This window comes from Tachysurus fulvidraco, chromosome 19 (genome assembly GCF_022655615.1).
Source record: "Tachysurus fulvidraco isolate hzauxx_2018 chromosome 19, HZAU_PFXX_2.0, whole genome shotgun sequence".
Lineage (NCBI taxonomy): Eukaryota > Metazoa > Chordata > Actinopteri > Siluriformes > Bagridae > Tachysurus > Tachysurus fulvidraco.
The window spans coordinates 12,715,163-12,736,120 of record NC_062536.1 but is presented as its reverse complement, the minus strand read 5'-3'; the positions used below and the strand labels follow the sequence as shown (position 1 = coordinate 12,736,120).

At 39.3% G+C, this 20,958-nt stretch overlaps 1 protein-coding gene across 1 annotated transcript in view; it reads right to left on the bottom strand.

Annotated features, from left to right (window-relative positions):
- Nucleotides 1–11,777, bottom strand: part of grip1 (glutamate receptor interacting protein 1) — a 261,039-nt gene extending 249,262 nt beyond the window's left edge. The window contains exon 1 of the mRNA XM_047803916.1: nucleotides 11,305–11,777. Coding sequence (XP_047659872.1) covers nucleotides 11,305–11,359 — 55 coding nt within the window. The 5' untranslated portion in view covers nucleotides 11,360–11,777. The remainder of the gene's footprint in view (nucleotides 1–11,304) is intronic.
- Nucleotides 11,778–20,958: the final 9,181 nt, after the last annotated feature.

Here is a 20,958-nt window from a genome sequence, read left to right as displayed (position 1 = left end):
TCAGACCAACAATCTTTAAGTCAGGAATCGTACCACAGGCCCAAAGCCACGTTCTCACACGCAGAGATTTTATCGCTTTAAGTCACTACAAATCAAGGTCCTACTACTGGATGCTGTAGTAATAACGATTATCACTTGACAACAAATCAGTTTTCTTGCCTCTAAAATGAAACAATCTGGAGGGAGATTAGGCATCATACGAGATGATGGAGAAACGTGCTCTATACAGTCTTCACTCGCATCGGTAGTCGCTCAATATTTGGATAAAGTCGCTGGACACGTCGACATCTAGTCGCTAACGGTCACTGTCGCAGGAAGTCGCCAGCTCGTTGACAATGAATGACCTCCTGTGGCGGTATGTGAGAATGTTGCACGACGGAGTAAAAGGTCATCAGACGTTTCCCGGATTCGCGTTTGGACACGAGCAAAGCGGTCTTGTTCCCGTGTGCTGCTTTAAGGTTATTTGTGCTTTCAGAGGCTCAGAAGATGTTCTACCCAGACACAGCAGGGAGATGAAGAGAGAGCGACGTTGATGATTATTCCTCTCCGAGGAAACAGAGTCTAGCAATATCAACACAATATCCACCAGCAAATACATGGCCTAAAGCAATTACTTTCCTTACAGACTAAACAATTACAACAACAAAAAACACCACCCCACAACGATCCGGTTCCACGGTGACGTCTAGTTTTCCCATGATGTATAAAAGCTCATGAGCTGAAACCGTGCCAGGCTGATTGCCCCCAGCAACATGAGCTTAGAATTTACTGGAGTTTCCTTGTGGATTGAGACGTGTATGTGCTTGCTGCAAACACGCACGACATCTAAGACAATCAGAAATCCTGAGCAGACAAAAACAAAAGCAAGTTCTTGAGGGTTTATTTTCTTCTTCTTAAAACCAATAATTCATGTCAAGTTAATGCTGAAAGAGGAAACTGGAAAGACTTAAAGTTTAGGTGCTGACATTGCAGAGACCCGAGTAAGCAACCTTTTCAAAAGAAATAAAAAATGTCCACCTAAGCTGGCAACGAAATGACACTGCCCTTGTAATGGCATTTTAAATCGTACATTTCAGGAGAAAAACTTGTTTCTCCAATTGATTATTCTCGAAAAATTAAGAAAAATAAAGCATCGTTTGTTGCGACGATGATGAAATGGGTCACCATTTTAAATCCTGTCCTTCATCACCACTGTTTAATTTAACCGGAATTTGTCCTATAAGGAAATATGAAAATGAAGCTTCACATGAGTTTTGTTGAATCTCTGCCAGGAGAAGAGATGTGTCAATAAAGGGACCAAAAAAATAATAATAAAATACAGCGTGCATACTGTAATTCTCTCTGTGCTACTCAAAATCTATTGTTCGTTTAATCAGCTGTATTCAGACTAACCTTACGGACGTGTCAACCCCAGAGCCGGAGCAAATCTGTCTGAATTGCTAACAACTGTGCACTAAAGAAGCAATCATACTTAAAACACTTGAAACCTGTTTTTTTTTCTCTTTCGAACGGCTTTCGAATGCACGTCTACTGATATTTAAGGTTTGTCAGTAAATTATGTCGCATTCTGTAAATATCTGATTTCATTCTGATCTGATTTAATAGCTGCATTCTGATATACTGAGAGCCCATGTGAGAAGGTAAGGTTCCCTCTGGGGAAAGCAGATTTCATATCTGGGCAATGAGCTGATTTGTGTATTCATAATAGGTCCAATATCTATCTAGAGAGAGTGAGAGAGTGAGAGTGAGTGAGAGTGAGAGTGAGTGAGAGAGTGAGAGAGAGAGAGAGAGAGTGAGAGAGTGAGAGAGAGTGAGAGTGAGAGTGAGTGAAAGAGTGAGAGAGAGTGAGAGTGAGTGAGTGAGAGAGTGAGTGAGAGAGTGAGTGAGAGAGTGAGAGAGAGAGTGAGAGAGAGAGAGAGAGTGAGAGTGAGTGAGAGAGAGAGAAAGAAAGAAAGAAAAAGACAGAAAGAAAGAAAAAGACAGAAAGATGCTGCTCCTGTAAATGCATCATTTGAAAATCCCCATATCCTGCTGCACTACATACATTGGCTGAAGTGCTGGAGGTTATTGGCGAGATCTCGGGATTATTTAGTGTGTGTCCTGACCTCATTTACATTTACAGCATTTAGCAGACGCCCTTATCCAGAGCGACTTACATTTTATCTCATTTTTATACAACTGAGCAACTGAGGGTTAAGGGCCTTGCTCAGGGGCCCAGCAGTGGCAACTTGATGGACGTAGGAATCGAACTCACAACCTTCTGATTGTTAGCCCAACACCTTGACCACTATACTACCACAGAGCCATCAAATAACTTGCATGTTTTTAAATCAGATTTATAATATTCGACTAGTTAATATTCGACTAGGTAATATTATAGCAAATAATAAGTTATTATCGGTAAAATACATATTTGTAAGTTAGAAGAAACAATTCCTTGCACTTACTTACTATGTCTAATGGGATAATATTGTTATAGGAATCTGACCGGATGATCTGGTGTGAAGTAAAGGAGTCTGGGTTATACATGAAGCAACAGTTTACGTGCATGTACAAATGCTGTGGCCAATAAATAAATAAATAAATCGTTCGCTAGAGAGCATATCAGAACTTATTTTCCTTGTAAGTCAGGTTTCCTGACACACGACAAGCGCCGTCTTCCTTCCGCTGTCGTCGTGATTTTTCTCATGGATATTACTTGTCAGTAACGGTCTATAATAGCGTTGAAGGGCTTAAAGTGCTTATTCAGCAGTAAACTACATGAATTGGTGAAACTGCAAGCATAGGATTCTTCTTCATCTCTTTCTGGTACTCCTTCCAGATAAGACAAAGCTGTGATGACGTGCTCATCTCACCTTGAGCCAAACCTATGGAAAATTTATTTTCTATGTTAGTGAAATCTTGTAGAGACTATACAAAGCTGTAACGCACCTCCTTCACAAGCAAAAACTCACCGGGTGCAACATAATTTAATAATCCAGTGAAATTAGGGACCATAAGGTAACTGATTGAATGAGGAAATTTGACCGTCGCGATGATGCGACCTGCTACCTTTCAGCGGGGGAAATTCTTCTGTGTGAATCTGATAAGTTGATTACAGGACGTGAGAAATGAGCTACCTATTCCTAGCGAGTTAAAGAGTCGATTATAAACAGCATTGATTTGCACATAAAGAGAGTCAGACAGTTTAATTTAAACCTCTTGCTTATTCAAAGGCGCGTGATCATGAATACAAAAAGCGATCATTTCTGTCACGCAGCTCGCTCGCACACGGGTCAACATTGAAAGCTAGAGTAAAGAAGGAAGTTTAAATTCAGCAAACATTCTCAGTGTGTTCAAGAGATCTGCTCAGCCCCACCCCGGCCCTCTTTAAACCCAATTACATGCCACACTGGCAGGCTGCAATGCAGTAGATCAGTCAGGCTGGCATGCTGGTACTAACATCACGCAGGACTATACACTGCATATGGAGTCGTGTTTTGCGAAAGCACAATGTCATTAGAGTACACACGCTGTTGTGTCATGGTGAGAAGTAAAACTAATATAAAATTAAATTAAATTAAACAAACACACTCGCACGCACACGTTACATTAAGCTAGTCCCTATGTCCGGCCCAATGCACCTATGAACCAAACGATCTTTCCCACGCCAAAGCTTTAAAAATGCAAAGCCGAGCTCCAAAGGGCTGTGTTGACTAAATTATTCATGAATAAAGCTATTTATATTATAGAAGACTTTCCACTGCTCCTGTTAAAACAACTCACGTTTATATCACGGTGTTGAATCCTCAAATCTGATTGGTTCAAAATAACAGGTTAATTTTAATATGCGCATTCTAATAAAATACTCTTTCTAGAGTAACAATATATATGATATGGTTATACTAACATATACATACATATACACACATACGCACAGAAATATATATATATATATATTTCTGTGCATTTGTGTTTATATTTGTGTGTGTGTGTGTATATATATATATAAATATATATATACATATATACATACACACACATGAAATATAATAATATGGAACAGTGTTGGAGAAGTTTATTTATGGTATAATCTCACGTGTCAGCATTCTGTACCAGTCAGTACCAGAAGCATCTCTGATCCCTGACAATCAAAGGATTGTTGCTGCGTTTTTTCGTTTGCTTCTTTGTTTGTTTTTGCCTAAATGTGTCAAGAGGGAGAAAAAAATACAATCCATCCATAAGGTATATGATAACAGGTGTGGTATAAAAAAACCTAGATGAAACGCTGATTCACTAAAAGAATGGATCTGACTCCAGTCACCACATTGACCTGACTAGCCCAATCTAGCATGATAGAGAAACTAAAGAAAAGACGTCAGCATGGATGGTGCACTGTTACTGATGAAAGTTCATTAACGGCTTCAGTTATAACTTCAGCTGCGCTTTTGGTCGAACCTCTGGTACACAGAATGTTAAGTGTCTTTGGTTCCCATCCTTCTGGATTTTCTCCATCACCTGTGTCTGGTAAAAAGCTCATTTTTAGCTCAATCAACATGAGTGAGTCATTTTTTGTAAAATAAAGATTTGATTGAAACTTGTTTTTCTTGGTTTGGTGTTAACTTTAGAGTATTTTGTTTTATTTCATTATGATTTCTGTTAACCGATGAACAGTTTAGTTATGATTTGAATCCAGTCACTGTTGCTTTCTCATTTGTTACACATATACAATTGCAGCTGAGGCCATACATGGGCTTAGATAAGCCCAGAAAATATACCACACAGGAACCAACATTAAATGTCACTAGTAACATTTAAAAACTACAAACTTTTATTCAGAAAACAAATAGAAAATTGTCATTATTAGCAAAGTGCTGAGGTAGAAGATGAATAAAAATCACTTTCAGGGTAAACAGAGCGTCACATGACCTTTTTTTGTTGATTATTTTCCTCTTGCAGCATTGTGTAGGATAACTTAATGAAGGATTTTAATACTACAGTGTGAACAGAGAAACTGGAATAATAATATACTGTGACTTTATGCTACACTGGCAGGTCACTGGGTCGCCTTCTGTTTTCAGAGGAAATGGAATTTTCGACGCTGTTTGTTACAGAAAATGAAGGCAGGTTGGGCACAGTGGCTTAGTGGTTAGTCTCTCAAATCAGAGATCGGGGGTTTGATTCCTGTTCCTGTCCTCTGTGTGTGTGTGTGTGCGCGCGCGCATTTTCTCCATGTGCTTAGGGGGTTTCTTCCAGGTACTCTGGTTTCCTCCACTAATCCCAGGACAAGTGTTATAGGCAGCTTGGCATCTCTAAATCTACCACAGAGTGTAAGCGGGTGTGTGAGATAAGCAGTGCAGAAAATAGATGGACAGATGTTGAAAACTGAATCATTAATTAAGTTAAATTTTTATTTCAGTATGCGTAGCAGTATGTGACTCTAACCGCATCTGGATATATATATATATATATAAAATGTGTGTGTGTGTGTGTGTATTTCTGCATTACTGACTCATATTTTATTATATTTTATATATTATATACTTTTCAAATCAAAATGGATTGATAACAGTAAAAAAGGTATGAACAAAGTAAGATACCATTTTTCAGAAAGGCAGAGGAGAAGAATAAGAAAGAAAGGAAAAAAAAACTTTTTGAAGGCTGCTGGGTTTTTACGTGCAATAAAAAAAAAGGCAAGTGCAACAGTCAAAGTCTCCAGACTAAACGTAGCAGATTCTCCACGATGCTCGGCAAAACGTGTGTGCTCTTTCCTTATAAAACTGTACCGGAGACTACTATTAAAACATGTCACACCAAATATTGACGTCGTTTAGTTTATTACTCTCTTCTAAGCAGAAAGATTAAATCTTTACTCCTTGGTATTTCTTTGCATGTGCTTAAGACTTTTGCTGAATGCTGTACATCATGTCCAGCCCCGAGCTCTGTACATAAGGAAGTACAACCTCCTCCCACACAATTCATTATACAGTTAAAATGAAACAAGGGACGTGGCTAAAAAACACGTGTTTGGTTAGCTATGAGTAAGAAAGAGCAAAGAAATTAGTCAATTCCAAAAGTTTTTTCCCTTGTTTTCTGACAGTGTGAAAGCGAGACGCTTATTCATTAAAACTTAGTTTGGTGTTTTGTTTTTTTAATTGCACTATATTTTTGGTTAAAGTAGTGCTGTAACAAGCTGATGCAGTTTTATTGCCCTTGTTAGCAAGCTGCTTGTTGAGGACTAGCCGAGGGGGTGTGTTTGGGATGCCAGTGATTTATTTTTCAACTCTGACCAGTTTGAGGAATTTAATTTGGCTCAGAGTTTAAGCTTCTGTGCCAGTGAGTTAAAGGTTACCCAAATCCCAGAACTGGCAAAAGTCCAAATGCGTATTGAACCCTTTAACATGTATCAGGTCAGTTCTCCGAATATATGGAAAAAAAAAAAACTCCATCTGGAAACATATTAAATATGTTTAAAGTGAAATATTTGTGGTGTTTAGCAATTCTGGTGCGAATTTGGTTGTTGGTTCTATATTTTTGTTATTCCCATGAGAAACTATTTAGCCATCTCAAGTGTTAATGACGAGAGTGTGTGTGTGCCCTGCAATGGGTTGGCACTCCGTCCAGGGTGTATCCTGCCTTGATGCCCGATGACGCTCAAGATAGTTCAGATAAGCGGTACAAAATGAATGAATGAATGAAAGAAAGAGTTAATGACCAGATTCTGTTTTTACTACAAAAAATATGTTTGGATTAGATAAGACAGAGACTGGCCTTGATTAGTCAGCAATCTATGAGATGCCGGGAATATGATGATAGTGTCATCTATGGTGTGAGCATTGAAGTTAATACATCAGTGGAAGTTGATCTATTAAAGCATTAGAGCGTAGTGCGATGATGAAGATGAAGAGGTGACAAAGACTAAAGCGCTGCAGCATCGTTGAAGCAAGAGCTGAATCTTTCTAGCGCCAATATAAACAGGTAGTCGAGTGGCATTGTGGGTAATATAAGAGATGGTTAACCAAAGTGGAAATAGACAAACATGACAATGAAAGGACCTCTAATTAAAATAAAAATAAAAAATTATTCAGCTCAGAATTTCATTACAAAATAAATCACAGATGCAGTGAAAGACTAAAGATGTTCAAGAAGAGATTTATTGTCCTGTGCATAATAAAATCCATACAAAGAAATTCGCACTTTTTGCTAGTCTCCATACACAAAATGATAGAACAATAATAGAACAATGTATATAATAAAAACATAATACTGATATGAAAATATAATATAAATATACAGATATACAGCCCAACAATCTGGCTTTACATCATACAAACCCGACAATGATATCAGGGACGAATATAATCAAAAATATAAATGCCAGCTTAATTATCCCAATTGGACCTAATCAGACTCATTTTTATTAACAACAATCCTGTGGCTTAAATGTTTGATACGCTTTTTGTTTGATAGCTCAAAATATATATATATATAAAATAATTTTGCACACCTCTCCATCTGATGAGCGTTTAAAAAACAGCAGAGGCTAATGATGTGTCTGCTTGAGCTCGTATCGTTAAGATAGATGGTATTAGCATCAAGATAACGACGAAAGCTGTTCCGACACCTCATTCCTGACAAAGACAATAATGAGATTATATGGCGTTAGAAAAATTCAGCCGGTATAGCTTTATCAGTGAACTTCTAATGAGTTTGATCTTCCAAGCTCAAGCAGCTATTACTAAACATAATGATATGGCACAATACAGAGCGCAGTCTGCTGTCACTACATCTCCTCAAACAGCTGAAAAGGTTCCTGGCTATGAGGAAAGCACGCATACTTCTTGCCATACCTCACATTCTTTAGTCCGTGACTTACAGAACGTATTAACACATCCTCATCTGCGGCATAGCGAGCGTTCAAAGCACATTTCACGTGATGTACTACGAACCTCAGATAGCTGTAAGGTTTTAATCAGTTTGAGACCTGAGCATATCACGGGGAAAACATATATGTTAGACAATGGTGTTTAAAGTGGAAAAGTTATTGGTAACCTGTTAGACTGATGGATCGACGAGCAAGATAATAAGCGCGAGAAGCTCAAGGAGAAGCTTTCTGGCTAAAATGTACTAATGCATAAGCTGAAAATATTTGAAGTACTTCAACACTTTAACCTGTTGGTGTCATTGACACATTGCTGCTTACTGTAGCTTGCAGTGCAAACAGCTCCTTTAACCTGTAATCACCTAGAATGCATAGTTGTGCTGTGTTAGCATTAATTATTAGGCTCTCAGCTTTAGCAGTTGCACTATTAAAGGGAAAAAAATCCACCGTGAGTGATGTGTGTGTTAAATCCTTGTAATTAATGTGATCGGCAGAGTTTTCCTTTGGCAATGAAATTCTACCACCATCATCAACGCAATCGTTACCGTTATCTTGTAGATAAACTAGCCGAGTCCAGTCGAGACTCTGCCATAATTCAACACCGCTGTGTCCTGCAGCAGCACTGCATTGTGGAACTCTGATCTCTCCAACACCAGCTGTTTCCATTTTTCATACATTTGGTATTATACATCGCTGAGGAATAGTGAGTGAGAAAATAAGCCTTTGTTCGCTTATATTTTAGGAGCCAACAGTAAATTCAGATCATTCATTATCAAGTAAGAGATAACCGCTACCTTCTCACAGGAATGAAGAAAATACAGGATCAACTGACAGTAGCGGCAAACTCGATAAACAGATCACAAAAATTTCCATAATTTTTTTCAGGTCATATTTCAGTAAAGTGTAGAGCAGTCAGCAAACCTAAAAAAATGTTTTATTCCATTTTAACAATGATTGATCAAGATAAGCAAGCAGACTTATAAGTATAGCATATAAGAAAGAAGTGTGTGTGTAGTCAGGATCAATAATGGTTCCGGTGCGTTTAATCAGGACCAGATCCCGGATCTGGATTGGGTATGTTAGTAAAGACTAAATCAGAATCAACGTCAGTCAGGATCAGATGTGCTTAGTATGGGTTAGGATGTGTTCAGTCAGGATCGGATGTGATTAGTATGGGCAAGGATGTGTTCAGTCAGGATCGGATGTGATTAGTATGGGCAAGGATGTGTTCAGTCAGGATCGGATGTGATTAGTATGGGCAAGGATGTGTTCAGTCAGGATCGGATGTGATTAGTAAAGGTTTGGTGATGTGTTCAGTCAGGATCAAATGTGATTATTAAGTGCCAGGATGTGTTTAGTCAGGATCAGATGTGATTAGTAAGGGTCAGGATGTGTTCAGTCAGGATCGGATGTGATTAGTACTAATCACATCCGATCCTGACTGAACACATCCTGACCCTTACTAATCACATCTGATCCTGACTAAACACATACTGGCACTTACTTAAGTAAGTCAGGATCGGATGTGATTAGTCAGTGTCAGGATGTGTTCAGTCAGGATCAAATGTGATTAGTAAGTGTCAGGATGTGTTTATTCAGGATCGGATGTGATTCGTAAGGGCAAGGATGTGTTCAGTCAGGATCAAATGTGATTAGTAAGTGTCAGGATGTGTTCAGTCAGGATCGGATGTGATTAGTCAGTGTCAGGATGTGTTCAGTCAGGATCGGATGTGATTAGTAAGTGCCAGGATGTGTTTAGTCAGGATCGGATGTGATTAGTAAGTGCCAGGATGTGTTCAGTCAGGATCGGATGTGATTAGTCAGTGTCAGGATGTGTTCAGTCAGGATCAAATGTGATTAGTAAGTGTCAGGATGTGTTTAGTCAGGATCGGATGTGATTCGTAAGGGCAAGGATGTGTTCAGTCAGGATCAAATGTGATTAGTAAGTGTCAGGATGTGTTCAGTCAGGATCGGATGTGATTAGAAGGGCAAGAATGTGTTCAGTCAGGATTGGATGTGATTAGAAGGGCAAGAATGTGTTCGGTCAGGATCGGATGTGATTCGTAAGGGAAAGGATGTGTTCAGTCAGGATCAGATGTGATCAGTAAGTGTCAGGATGTGTTCAGTCAGGATCGGATGTGATTAGTAAGGGCAAGGATGTGTTCAGTCAGGATCAGATGTGATTCATAAGTGTCGGGATGTGTTCGGTCAGGATCGGATGTGATTAGTAAGTGTCAGGATGTGTTCAGTCAGGATCAGATGTGATTAGTAAGGGTCAGGATATGTTCAGTAAGGGCAAGGATGTGTTCAGTCAGGATCGGATGTGATTCGTAAGCGAAAGGATGTGTTCAGTCAGGATCAGATGTGATTCGTAAGGGCAGGGATGTGTTCAGTCAGGATCAGATGTGATTAATAAAGGTTTTGTGATGTGTTCAGCCAGGATCAGATGTGATCTGAAAAACTGGTGACTGCAAAATAAAGTAAAAGACAAATGGCACAATCGCATGACTGTATCGTGTGTGTTATGAAGCTCGTGCTGGTCTGGGTTCAGCTGCACGTCTATAGCGACTGTATTGTGTGTTATGAAGCTCGTGCTGGTCTGGGTTCAGCTGCACGTCTATAGCGACTGTATTGTGTTATGAAGCTCGTGCTGGTCTGGGTTCAGCTGCACGTCTATAGCGACTGTATTGTGTGTTATGAAGCTCGTGCTGGTCTGGGTTCAGCTGCACGTCTATAGCGACTGTATTGTGTGTTATGAAGCTCGTGCTGGTCTGGGTTCAGCTGCACGTCTATAGCGACTGTATTGTGTGTTATGAAGCTCGTGCTGGTCTGGGTTCAGCTGCACGTCTATAGCGACTGTATTGTGTGTTATGAAGCTCGTGCTGGTCTGGGTTCAGCTGCACGTCTATAGCGACTGTATTCTGTGTTATGAAGCTCGTGCTGGTCTGGGTTCAGCTGCACGTCTATAGCGACTGTATTCTGTGTTATGAAGCTCGTGCTGGTCTGGGTTCAGCTGCACGTCTGTAGCGATTGTGCACAACACAAAGCGGGGTGTTAGTAGCGACTCTTCATGTGCTGTAGCACTTCCATGTGTGATACTCGGAATGGAGGCCATGCATGATATGCTCTCTAACTGTAGAATGGAAGCACACTAAGCGAACAAGTGCGTGTTGTTTCGGGTTAAAAACACTGCTCACTTTAACACTAAACTGCTTCAAAGTTAGCACAATTAGCGCCTGCACACGACTCCCAAATTCAGCCGCTACTTTAGAAGAAACATTAAGTGTAATAAAGCAAGGACAACTTTCACTCCAGAATACACACACTCACACTACACATATACACACACCCCCGAGCCTCGAATCGGTCAGATCACACCGCGCGCGCGCGTGTGTGTGTTCAGGGTCAGAGCAGCATGATGAGGAGTGTAAACGGTTTCCTACCTCCTTCTTGATCGGCCTGAAGACAAGCGGGGATGTTCTTCTTCCAACCCGGCATGTTTGCTGCAGCGTGCTTCGCCTTCACAGCCGCCTCAAACACATAATCTCACGCGCGTTTCGGTCTCGACACGAGCTCCGCGCGCGTGCATGTCCCTCCTCACCGAGACTGCAGGCTCTTCCTTTTTCAGCGAGCGCTGTAATTCAACGCCGCGTGCGTCTCGCTCAGCCTCGGTGTGGCGCGAGCTCACAAGGAGGAGGAGGAGGAGGACGGGGAGGAGGAAGAGGAGGGGTGCGCGAGCCGGTCGCCACTACTATCATTACTACTAAATAACCGGAGACATCTCGCGCTTCCTTCCTCACAATCACCGAATTTTGCTACTATTTGGCGATCGTTTTCTTTACAGACCCCTGACCAAGCAGAGCCAAATGACTGCTAAAGGTGTAAACATGTATGCATGCATCTGTACCGGGATGTCAATGGTCTGTTCCGGCGTTGTAGCACACTATGGCATCATTCATTCATTCATTCATTCATTCACATCATGGTGTAAAATGTTTTACTATGAATTCTCTGTCTACTTATCATTAAATCACGGCAACATGAAACATTTCTTCTTAACGTATATGTATACATTCGGTTCTAAAGCCTAAACTGTCTGTGATACTAACTTTGTGAAGCCTGTTTTTGAAAAAAATGAACATTTTCTGCCTGAAGAGAATGCTAAGCTACATAATGTTTGGCACCTGCATTTCATAGGAAACAAACTATTCAGTTCAATTCACATTTATTTGTGTAGCGCCTTTAACAATGTACGGTGTCTAAAAAGCAGCTTTACAGAACATAAAAAAAACATAATACAAAAGTTGTATTTTTTACAAAGATTAATATGAAACAAGAATTCAAGATTAGTATTAGATTTCTTTTTAAACGTTATTGTATTTATCCCTAATGATCAAGCCTGAGGTGATTGAGGCGACTGTGGTGAGGTAAAACTGGTGTAGACGGATGAGGAAGAAACCTTGTGAGGATCCGGACTCCAAAGTGAACCTAGTCTTCATTTGGGTCGATTGTGTATTGATGAGGAGGTTGTCGTCTTCAATTACCTCTTAAATGTCGAAATAATTCATAAAGCAGAGTCCAACTGGAGCTGATACATCTCTAGATGCCTCAGAATCCTCACATGGTTGGCCTCTTCTAGATGAAGGTCTGAAATCTTCATGATACAGAAAGACTGGGGTGATTGAGGTGACTATGGCGAAGAAAAACTGGTGCAGACAGATGAGGAAGAAACTTTGCAAGGAACCAGACTCCAAAGTGAACCCCGTCTTCATTTGGGTCGATTGTGTATTGATGAGGAGGTTGTTGTTTTCAATTACCACATGGAGTTGGCATCTCCTATTAAATGTCCAAATACTTCATGAAGCAGAGTCCAACTGAAGCTGGTACATCATTTCTTCACATGGTTGGACTCTACTCAATTAAAAGGTCTGAAATCTTCATGACACAGAACAGAAGTGGACCCAGTATAAGCTCTGGATGGGTAGAAAAAAGTATAAACTACATGGCTAAGCACACTTAAATTCATCCATTCACTAATCTTCACGAATCAATCTATCCAGGTCCTGTTTGTGGATCTGGAGCCTATTCCAGTGATGATGGTTGTGGCATGAGATGGGAATGCATACTGAATAAGATACCAGTCAATCACGGAGCATCATGCACACACCTCCACCCCTAGGGAATTGTCACGATGAGTCACAGAAGAATGCGGATCCATGTGCAGTTAATCCTTTTAATAATAAAAAAACCGGTAACAAACAAGCAGGCAAAACAGATCAGACCACTGAGCAGAACAGGAACAGACATAACCCAACAGAACACACTAACAACGACTCACAACCGGGAAGTGAACAAAACAGAGTACATATAGTGAACGAGAACCAATCACAAGATGGAGACAGACAAGGATTAAGACACAACACCTGGGGAAGAGATTGAATGCAATTAAATGTCCATGGTAACAAATAGGTGGGCGGGGTCAACAATTAACAGCAGGCAGAAACAAAGGGGAACACAGACAGACTCATTACAGGAATATTAGCAATTGCATCCCCAAAAGATTGTGTTACTGATTTTCAGTATGCTTGCATGACTGCTGCTTGCTTGGAATAAAATCTACACCCACACTGGACCTTTCTCTATAAGATCGCACACCTCTGTATCAGAGGAATCCAGAGGAACCGTACTCGGATATGGGAAGAAGTCCACACAGGGTATAACCCAAGCTCGGACGTTTGGAGCTAAATGAAAGAGAATATTTGATAGACACCTACAGAATGCGATTCTGATATTTTACACTCAGCTCTCTGAAACCGCTAACATACTGTCATGCCTGACCTTACAGAAAATTCCATGTGTGAGCTACATTATGTCTCTACAGGGTTATGATAAAATTCAAGCTCAACAACAAATATCTCAGCTGATTGTCATCTATCATTCACTAGCTTACAGCCAACCGAGAGAACAAATAAATTCCTTACCAGAAAAAAGTTCAAACTCTATCAGTCCTGACTAGTTCATTTTCCTCTTTATCATAGCTGCCAGTCAACATATACTGTAGGTGCACATATTTTGTGCTCAAATTTGGGACTGTCATATAATGTAATTTCCTGCCGGTTCTGACCTGACACCACTGACACAGCAACTATGAAAAGCGATATTGTCAGGGCAACTCAGCAGCTCAGGAACATCATAATATAATATAATATAATATAACTCCCCGACTCAATCTCAGTGTTTTTGTTTGTATTTTTGTATTTGTTTTTAAATCATTGAAGCTTTCATAACACAAAGCCAAAGAAAAGATAAGCTCTCTCACTGCTATTTCATGATTTAAAAAAAAAAACAATACTGTGAATGTGCTGAAGCTAGCGATTGTAGACTACTGTATAGTTTGATTGCTTTCTGAAAGTCTCTGTAGGCCTACGCATGATTGCCTCATTGACTTGTTCTGAGTGAAATACCTCACCTCGAGAGGTGTACGTCAATAATAATATGTCAATTTTTGTGCAGGCACCAAACTAACAAACATATACACATATGATGCCCATGTGAGTCCATCCATCCATCCATTCATTGCTCCATCCATCCATTTTCTGTATCACAGAGAACCTGGAAGTCCACTCAGGTACTCAGGGTACAAGAGAGGGGAAACCCTAGTTGGGGTGGCAACCCATCACAGGGCACAATCACACATGCACTCTCACACCCATTCACACACTATGAACAATTTATAGTTTCATTCAGCCTACATTGCATGTAGTCTTCGGATTAGGAGAGGAATCAGAAGTACCTAGAGGAAACCGCTGAAGCTTGGAGAGAACATGCAAGCTTCACACCTAAGGAATCAAAACTTAACCACTAGAGGTGCACACGTGCTAACCACAATTCCACTGCTCCCTTTGAATCACATAATCGTTTATAGAAATAAATGTGTTATACTTCAGCAACATTCTATGCAACATGAAGCCTTAAGTTATTAGATATGGCTTTATGACTGTTTCAGAGACAATTTTACATTGATTTTAATTGCAGATATATTTTCAGTGACGACTTCAGTTCATATATTCATTCGTTAGTTTTAAAAAAAACAAAAAACAAACAAAAAAAACACCACAAATCACAATTGTTTATAATTCAAAATATTTAAATCATTTATTTCGATACCTGCAAACCAAGGCAGTTGAGTGTTTAGTTTAGCTGGGATTTATTCTAATTATAATTATACAGGGATTTTAAATTCAATATAAGGCTATGTGGAGCACTCTTTTATAACCTATGCAAGATTCTGGTTAATAGTGCACTGCAATATGTCGACTGAAACGGTAGATATTAATGACTCTATTTGAATGTAGTCAGAGGATTTACAGATTTTGCACAGCATTTGCACAGAACCTGACTTATATCTCATCTATGTTTGTTTAGGAGACATTTTATTACACTTTTTGTTACAATTTTACACATCGATAGTGTGTTGCGCTTCGCTTCCATCACTGCTTTCTCACTTCATTAGTCCACTCAGGATTCTTGGCAGCTTCATACCGGCTTGATCCTGCAAGCCAAAAGCAAGCACTAATGAGTGATGCCATTCAGAGGTGAGTTGACGGGGTCTAGTCTGACGAGCGTTGGTCTATCAGTGCACTCATCCCCTTACCCCTGAGGCATCATCCAGAAATGCACAGTTTAGAATATGAGCATTTGAAATAAGTGGGTGATGAGGTATGTCTGCTCAAAGGAAATTCGATGGCTTTGCTTCATATGCACAGAAGAATAATGCACCGAATAGAGGCAGGTTAATATAATTGCTGGCACCCGATTCTCAGGATTGATGAGAGGATTGAGTGAATGGTTCATGCTAGTTTTTTAGTTTCTCTCAGATATATATTTCCCTGTGGCTTAAAAAATAATATGCTATTAAAGATTCATTATGTCAGCCAAGGAAGGAAGGAAACATGGTGTGCTTTGATAAAAATAGTATTATTGATCGTTCGCCTATAACAGGAAATGCCAAGTGTTTTATTCCTCTTACACCGCAGCACATTCTCATTTATTTATAAAGGATTTTTTGAAGTGATCATTATGTTTAGTGTTGTGTTAAGTGGTTCCTGTTACCACTTATAGCAGCTATAATCTAAAGCTATAATGTAGATATAATATAAAGGTTGTCATTGTACAGAGAAAATACAAAAGCGCCGACACTGAAGACTTCCAACAACGTTAAATAAACGTCTTTACAAACAGCTGCACCCGATCAACAACATACACTTTTTTATGTTTATGTTTATTTGAATATCCACATTGCAAGCTATACAACTGTAGTGTATTAGAACAAATTCATTATTCATTATTATATGAACCATTGAATTGATTTGAATTACAGCCATTTGTCAGAGCTGCTGTAATCAAAAACTCCTATCAACTCCTTAAGTTTTGAAAATTGTAGTTTAAATGTGATATACTGTATACCACTGACTTGGCAAAATATATTTAATTCAAATCAGTTCAATTTTATTTGGATAGCTTTTTGAACAATGGACATTGTCAGCAAGCAGCTTTACAGTGATAAATGGTTTCAGGAAATACATGTAACATTTATAATTGTATCCCTAACAAGCTTGCCAGAGGTGATGGTGACAAGGAAAAGCCCTTTGAGAGGAACCAGATTCATAAGGAAACTCATCCTCATCAGGAAGACTGCAGAGAGTGTAATTATTAAACATTTCCTTTCTATAACTGTACTATATGGTCAAAAAGGGGAATTATGTAATTGGGAAATTCATTCTAGTTATAATATAAAGTCGTTCATTGATGGAGACTTGAGTGCAAAACTGTTGATATCAATTGCAGTAGAAAAGACGTTTTCATAATTTCATACTGTTTCATTGCACTGTACAAGCAATTATTTTAAGACAAGTCTGTAAGAGATTGCACCTGCAGTGTAAAATGGTTTTGCCATTGAGGCATGACACAGGGCTATAAACAACAAATCTGAAGGTCCGTATATCAAACTGCAAGGGGTTTCACTCTAATAGGAATCATTCATAATGGCAAATTTATGCTTGTTGTACTAAACTTCCAACAATTTTCCATTAAGCTGTGTTATCATAATTGATTAAAAATTAGCAGCTCAATCACAGAAGAAAAATGTGTAAAGCTCTGCAAAGTGCTTTTTTATTATCCAGTCTCAAAAGATCACCTACATCTGAGCCTTCTTACACAGGTACTATGAATGAATGTTCATTTCCTGAAGTTTGAATAAAACATTACACAATATTTTCTTGTCATTGTGCTGACATTGCCTTGGTCTATTTTTTCCCCCTCAAATGCAAGCATTTACCTTCCAGATAATTGAACATGCCATCTACCGCGTGTGTGTGTGTTGTGTGTGTGTGTGTGTGTGTGTGTGTGTGTGTGTGTGTGTGTGTGTGTGTGTGTGTGTGTGTGTGTGTGTGTGTGAAACTCTTGCTGGAACTGCATAGCCAGATAGGGAAGCAATTATTGTCACTCTTTGACTGATGTTAACACAAACTTGTTTCAAGGAGACCTTCTTACAATAAATAATCAAAGCAACCAAATCAAATTTTGTTACCGTTGTTTTTACTCTGACTACAGGGAATAGGCAGGACATGATGTCTCTAAAGTGTTTGTATGGTTATTAATAATATCAGTGTGAAAGTGCACTCTGATGATGCAAATCACGTTTGAGTTTGAGACCCAATTATAATAGGAAGAGAGTCTAGTGCAATGAAATCTGCCTATGACTAAGTGTCTCATGAGAGAGTTCAGTGTTATAAAGCAATAATCAGTCATCACTCATTAAGGGAAGTGGTAGCACAGTGATTAATGCAATGAGCTACTGATTGGAAGTTTGGATCCTTGAACAAGACCCTTAACCCTCAATTGCTTGGTTGCGGCCCGTCTCAATCGTAAATCACACCGGATGAAAGCCGGCAAATGAGCAAACGTAAATTACTTTTGGCATCTTACTTCAACAGCCTTCTCGATCCTGTCATTATAGTAAACTGTGTTATAAAATTGTGCACCAAGGTGAGTAGCAAGTTGACATTCATTCTCTTAAATGTCAATGCTAATCACAGTCTTTTACCCAAGGCTGATTCAGTATTGTGACCTTTAGTGATTCTGACTTGTTTCTGCTTAGCATCTCAGTGAATGGTTGTGCAAACCACCTGGGATTAAAACAGGTGGTTTACAGAGAAAAGAGAAAAAATGTAAAAGAGCCTAGAAATTAGTTATATCACATATATGATCTCAACCATTAGTAAAACAAAAAGCTTCTTGGGATCCCATGAGATATTTCGTAACTACCACTGTTTTATGGCATACCTGCGATCACACTATTTCTGATTAATAATTATGCTTTTATTACATTGGTAAAGTGGGAAGACACCATAAACGGTACACTAGTATGCTCACATACAGGGGCGGTTCTAGGATTTCATCTTTAGGGGGTTGTAGCCCTCAGTTAGAATTTAAAACAAGAAGAGTTTTATATTATATATTATATGACAACATAGTAAGACAAAAGTTATGGTTATGTTTAAAATGGCAAAGGTGGACACCAAAATGTTATGCATGATGTAATGATGCCAGTCTTGAATCAAATCAGTTCATGTACGTGTGCATTCTCTACAAACAGTGTGTCCAATGAATGCAGTCATTAATAAAAAAAAATATTCACAAGACAAAGACCAAATCGTGGAGAGATTGTGGAGATTTGATTCAAAAACAATATCTGCTTCAAACCTGGGCTGCCCATCAATACCTGATTATTTTTTTTTGATGATAAATATCCTGTGAACTAGGATGTCTCAAATGGGAAGGAAAGGAAGGAAGCAAATAATGAACGAAATGGAGGACAGAATCGAAGAATAAAGGAAAGAAAGGAAAGAAGGAAGGGAGACAGGAAGGAAAGAATTATGTAAAGGAATGAATGAAAGAAAGAAGGGAGGAAGGAAGGAAAGAATGTGGGGTAGAAGGAAGGAAGGAAGAAAGGAAGTTTGTTAAAGGAGAGTCTGGCACCAAATCATGTCAAGCTTGGATCCTAAGCATGTCGTTCTTCTAGCAGAGACTGTGTGCATCTGGAGCAGTAAATGGTCTGGCCTATTGGACCGTGCCTGCCTGCTGCCTGACACAAAATGATTCATGGGGCACTGGCAACGCTTCAACTTTCTCAGGGCAATCAAAGGCAATATGATTTCTACTTCAATCAGAGTGCTTTACTGCCCGTTTCACCACTTGTTTGTGTGGCAGAATAAAATACCAGTGTCAGTCTGCTTCCTCTTTGCAGGCAGCAATCTGATGTAAGTCTGATATTAAAAGGCCGAGGAAGCCAGTGCAAAGGAGCAGAAAGAAGAATGAGAGGGAAACCAAAAAGAAGCAGCTGCCTTGATAGAGTTGGCAAGATATTGTTATTCCAGTGTATGTTATATGGACAAACTATAAAACCATTAAACATACAACTATTCTGGCCTATAATACACATAGAATATGATTTGGAAGCAATATCATCTTACTCATTTGAAGTACTTCTGTAATTATGGATTTTATAGCTGATGGCTTCTCATTTAATATGACTTGCTCCACGAACATATTCTCCAATATGTCAAATACAGCCAGCTATAACTTCATCTTTATTTAGTTCTCTCACATAAGTCTTGTCAAACATCCCAGTGTTCCATGAATCAAAATAACTGCTGGCAGAAGTGAAATCAGGAGGCATGACAGGAGTTTGTGCTGCATTAGGCTGGCATGCCTGAGGACGTACAATGCCGAGTCAGCTCTAATCCAGAGCCGCTTCTCACAGCCACAGTGTCGGCTTTGGCTTTAAGACTTTAAGATTACTTTGACTTGAGCTTTTCCTGATGTTGCTATCACAGAGTTTCTAGTTTATGAAATGAAATTTATGAAACATGTTCATTGCAATCGGTAATTAGAAGGACTTTAGTGAGGAACACTAGATTTTGGTTGTACTGCTTATTCAGCCTGCAACACATACTGTATCTCTGGACTGGAGGACTTACCTGGAGTACCTGAAGAAAACCCTGAAGCACGGTGAGGAAACACAAACTTTGAGGCATGAGGTAAACATACTAACCACTAAGCCATGATGTTTGTTTAAATGTTAATTCATTTATTCAATACTTCCAATAATACAGAAATTAGAACTCCTTTGCTTTAATTCAGCTGTAGTCCCTTTGGTGATGGTCAGATGTACTCTTTAGAAATACTAATCTGGGGTTACACTACACATACCTGCAGAGTACAAAGGCTCAGAGAAAGAGTGTGAGAAATTCAGACAGTGAGAGGAATCAATAAAGGAAAGGTCAGAGCTGATAGGAGGGAGCTGTACTGGAGGTAGTCACAAGGACTGAGTAATAATCAGTCTGAAGTTTGGACTGCTGATGAACTGCGTTTGGCTCAATCCATTTGATGCTCAGTGGGATTCGATATATTTTCAATAAATTTGAAACAGTGGAGATTGTGATAAACATGTTACATGCACGTATGACATAATTTAAAGCTTTAAAAAGTGCCACTCGACCATCTTACGCTTAAGACGAGATGTTCTTCTTCTAGCACCAAATAGAAGAAAGCTTCATCTCTACAATGTTAAGACGGAAAAACTATGTGATATAATGCTTTACTTGATGTGGAAAAACTACTTCATATTTCTGTTACTTCTAACCTGGACTATTGTAATGCCTTGCTGGAATCCTTACCAGAAGCAGAATGTTTCATCATATTACCCTCATTCTGTCCATACTGCATTGGCTTCCAGTACATTTTTACACTGATTATAAAATCAGTGATGACCTGTAAAGCACTGAAATGCATGCCCTACAGCATCTGAGCATCTGTTTTCAACATTGGGCTGGTACAAAAAAATAGATTCATATTTTTTCATTAAAAATGACTTCCATCAAGCCAAGTGAAGCATACAAGTGATTCAGGTTGTCCCATGCAGAGAGTGATCAATACTTTTGTTAGATATTTCTGCAGCTCCTCTAACATTGCTGTAGGTCTCTTGGCAGCTTCCATGATAAGTTTCCTTCTTGTCCTTTTGTCAATATCGGATG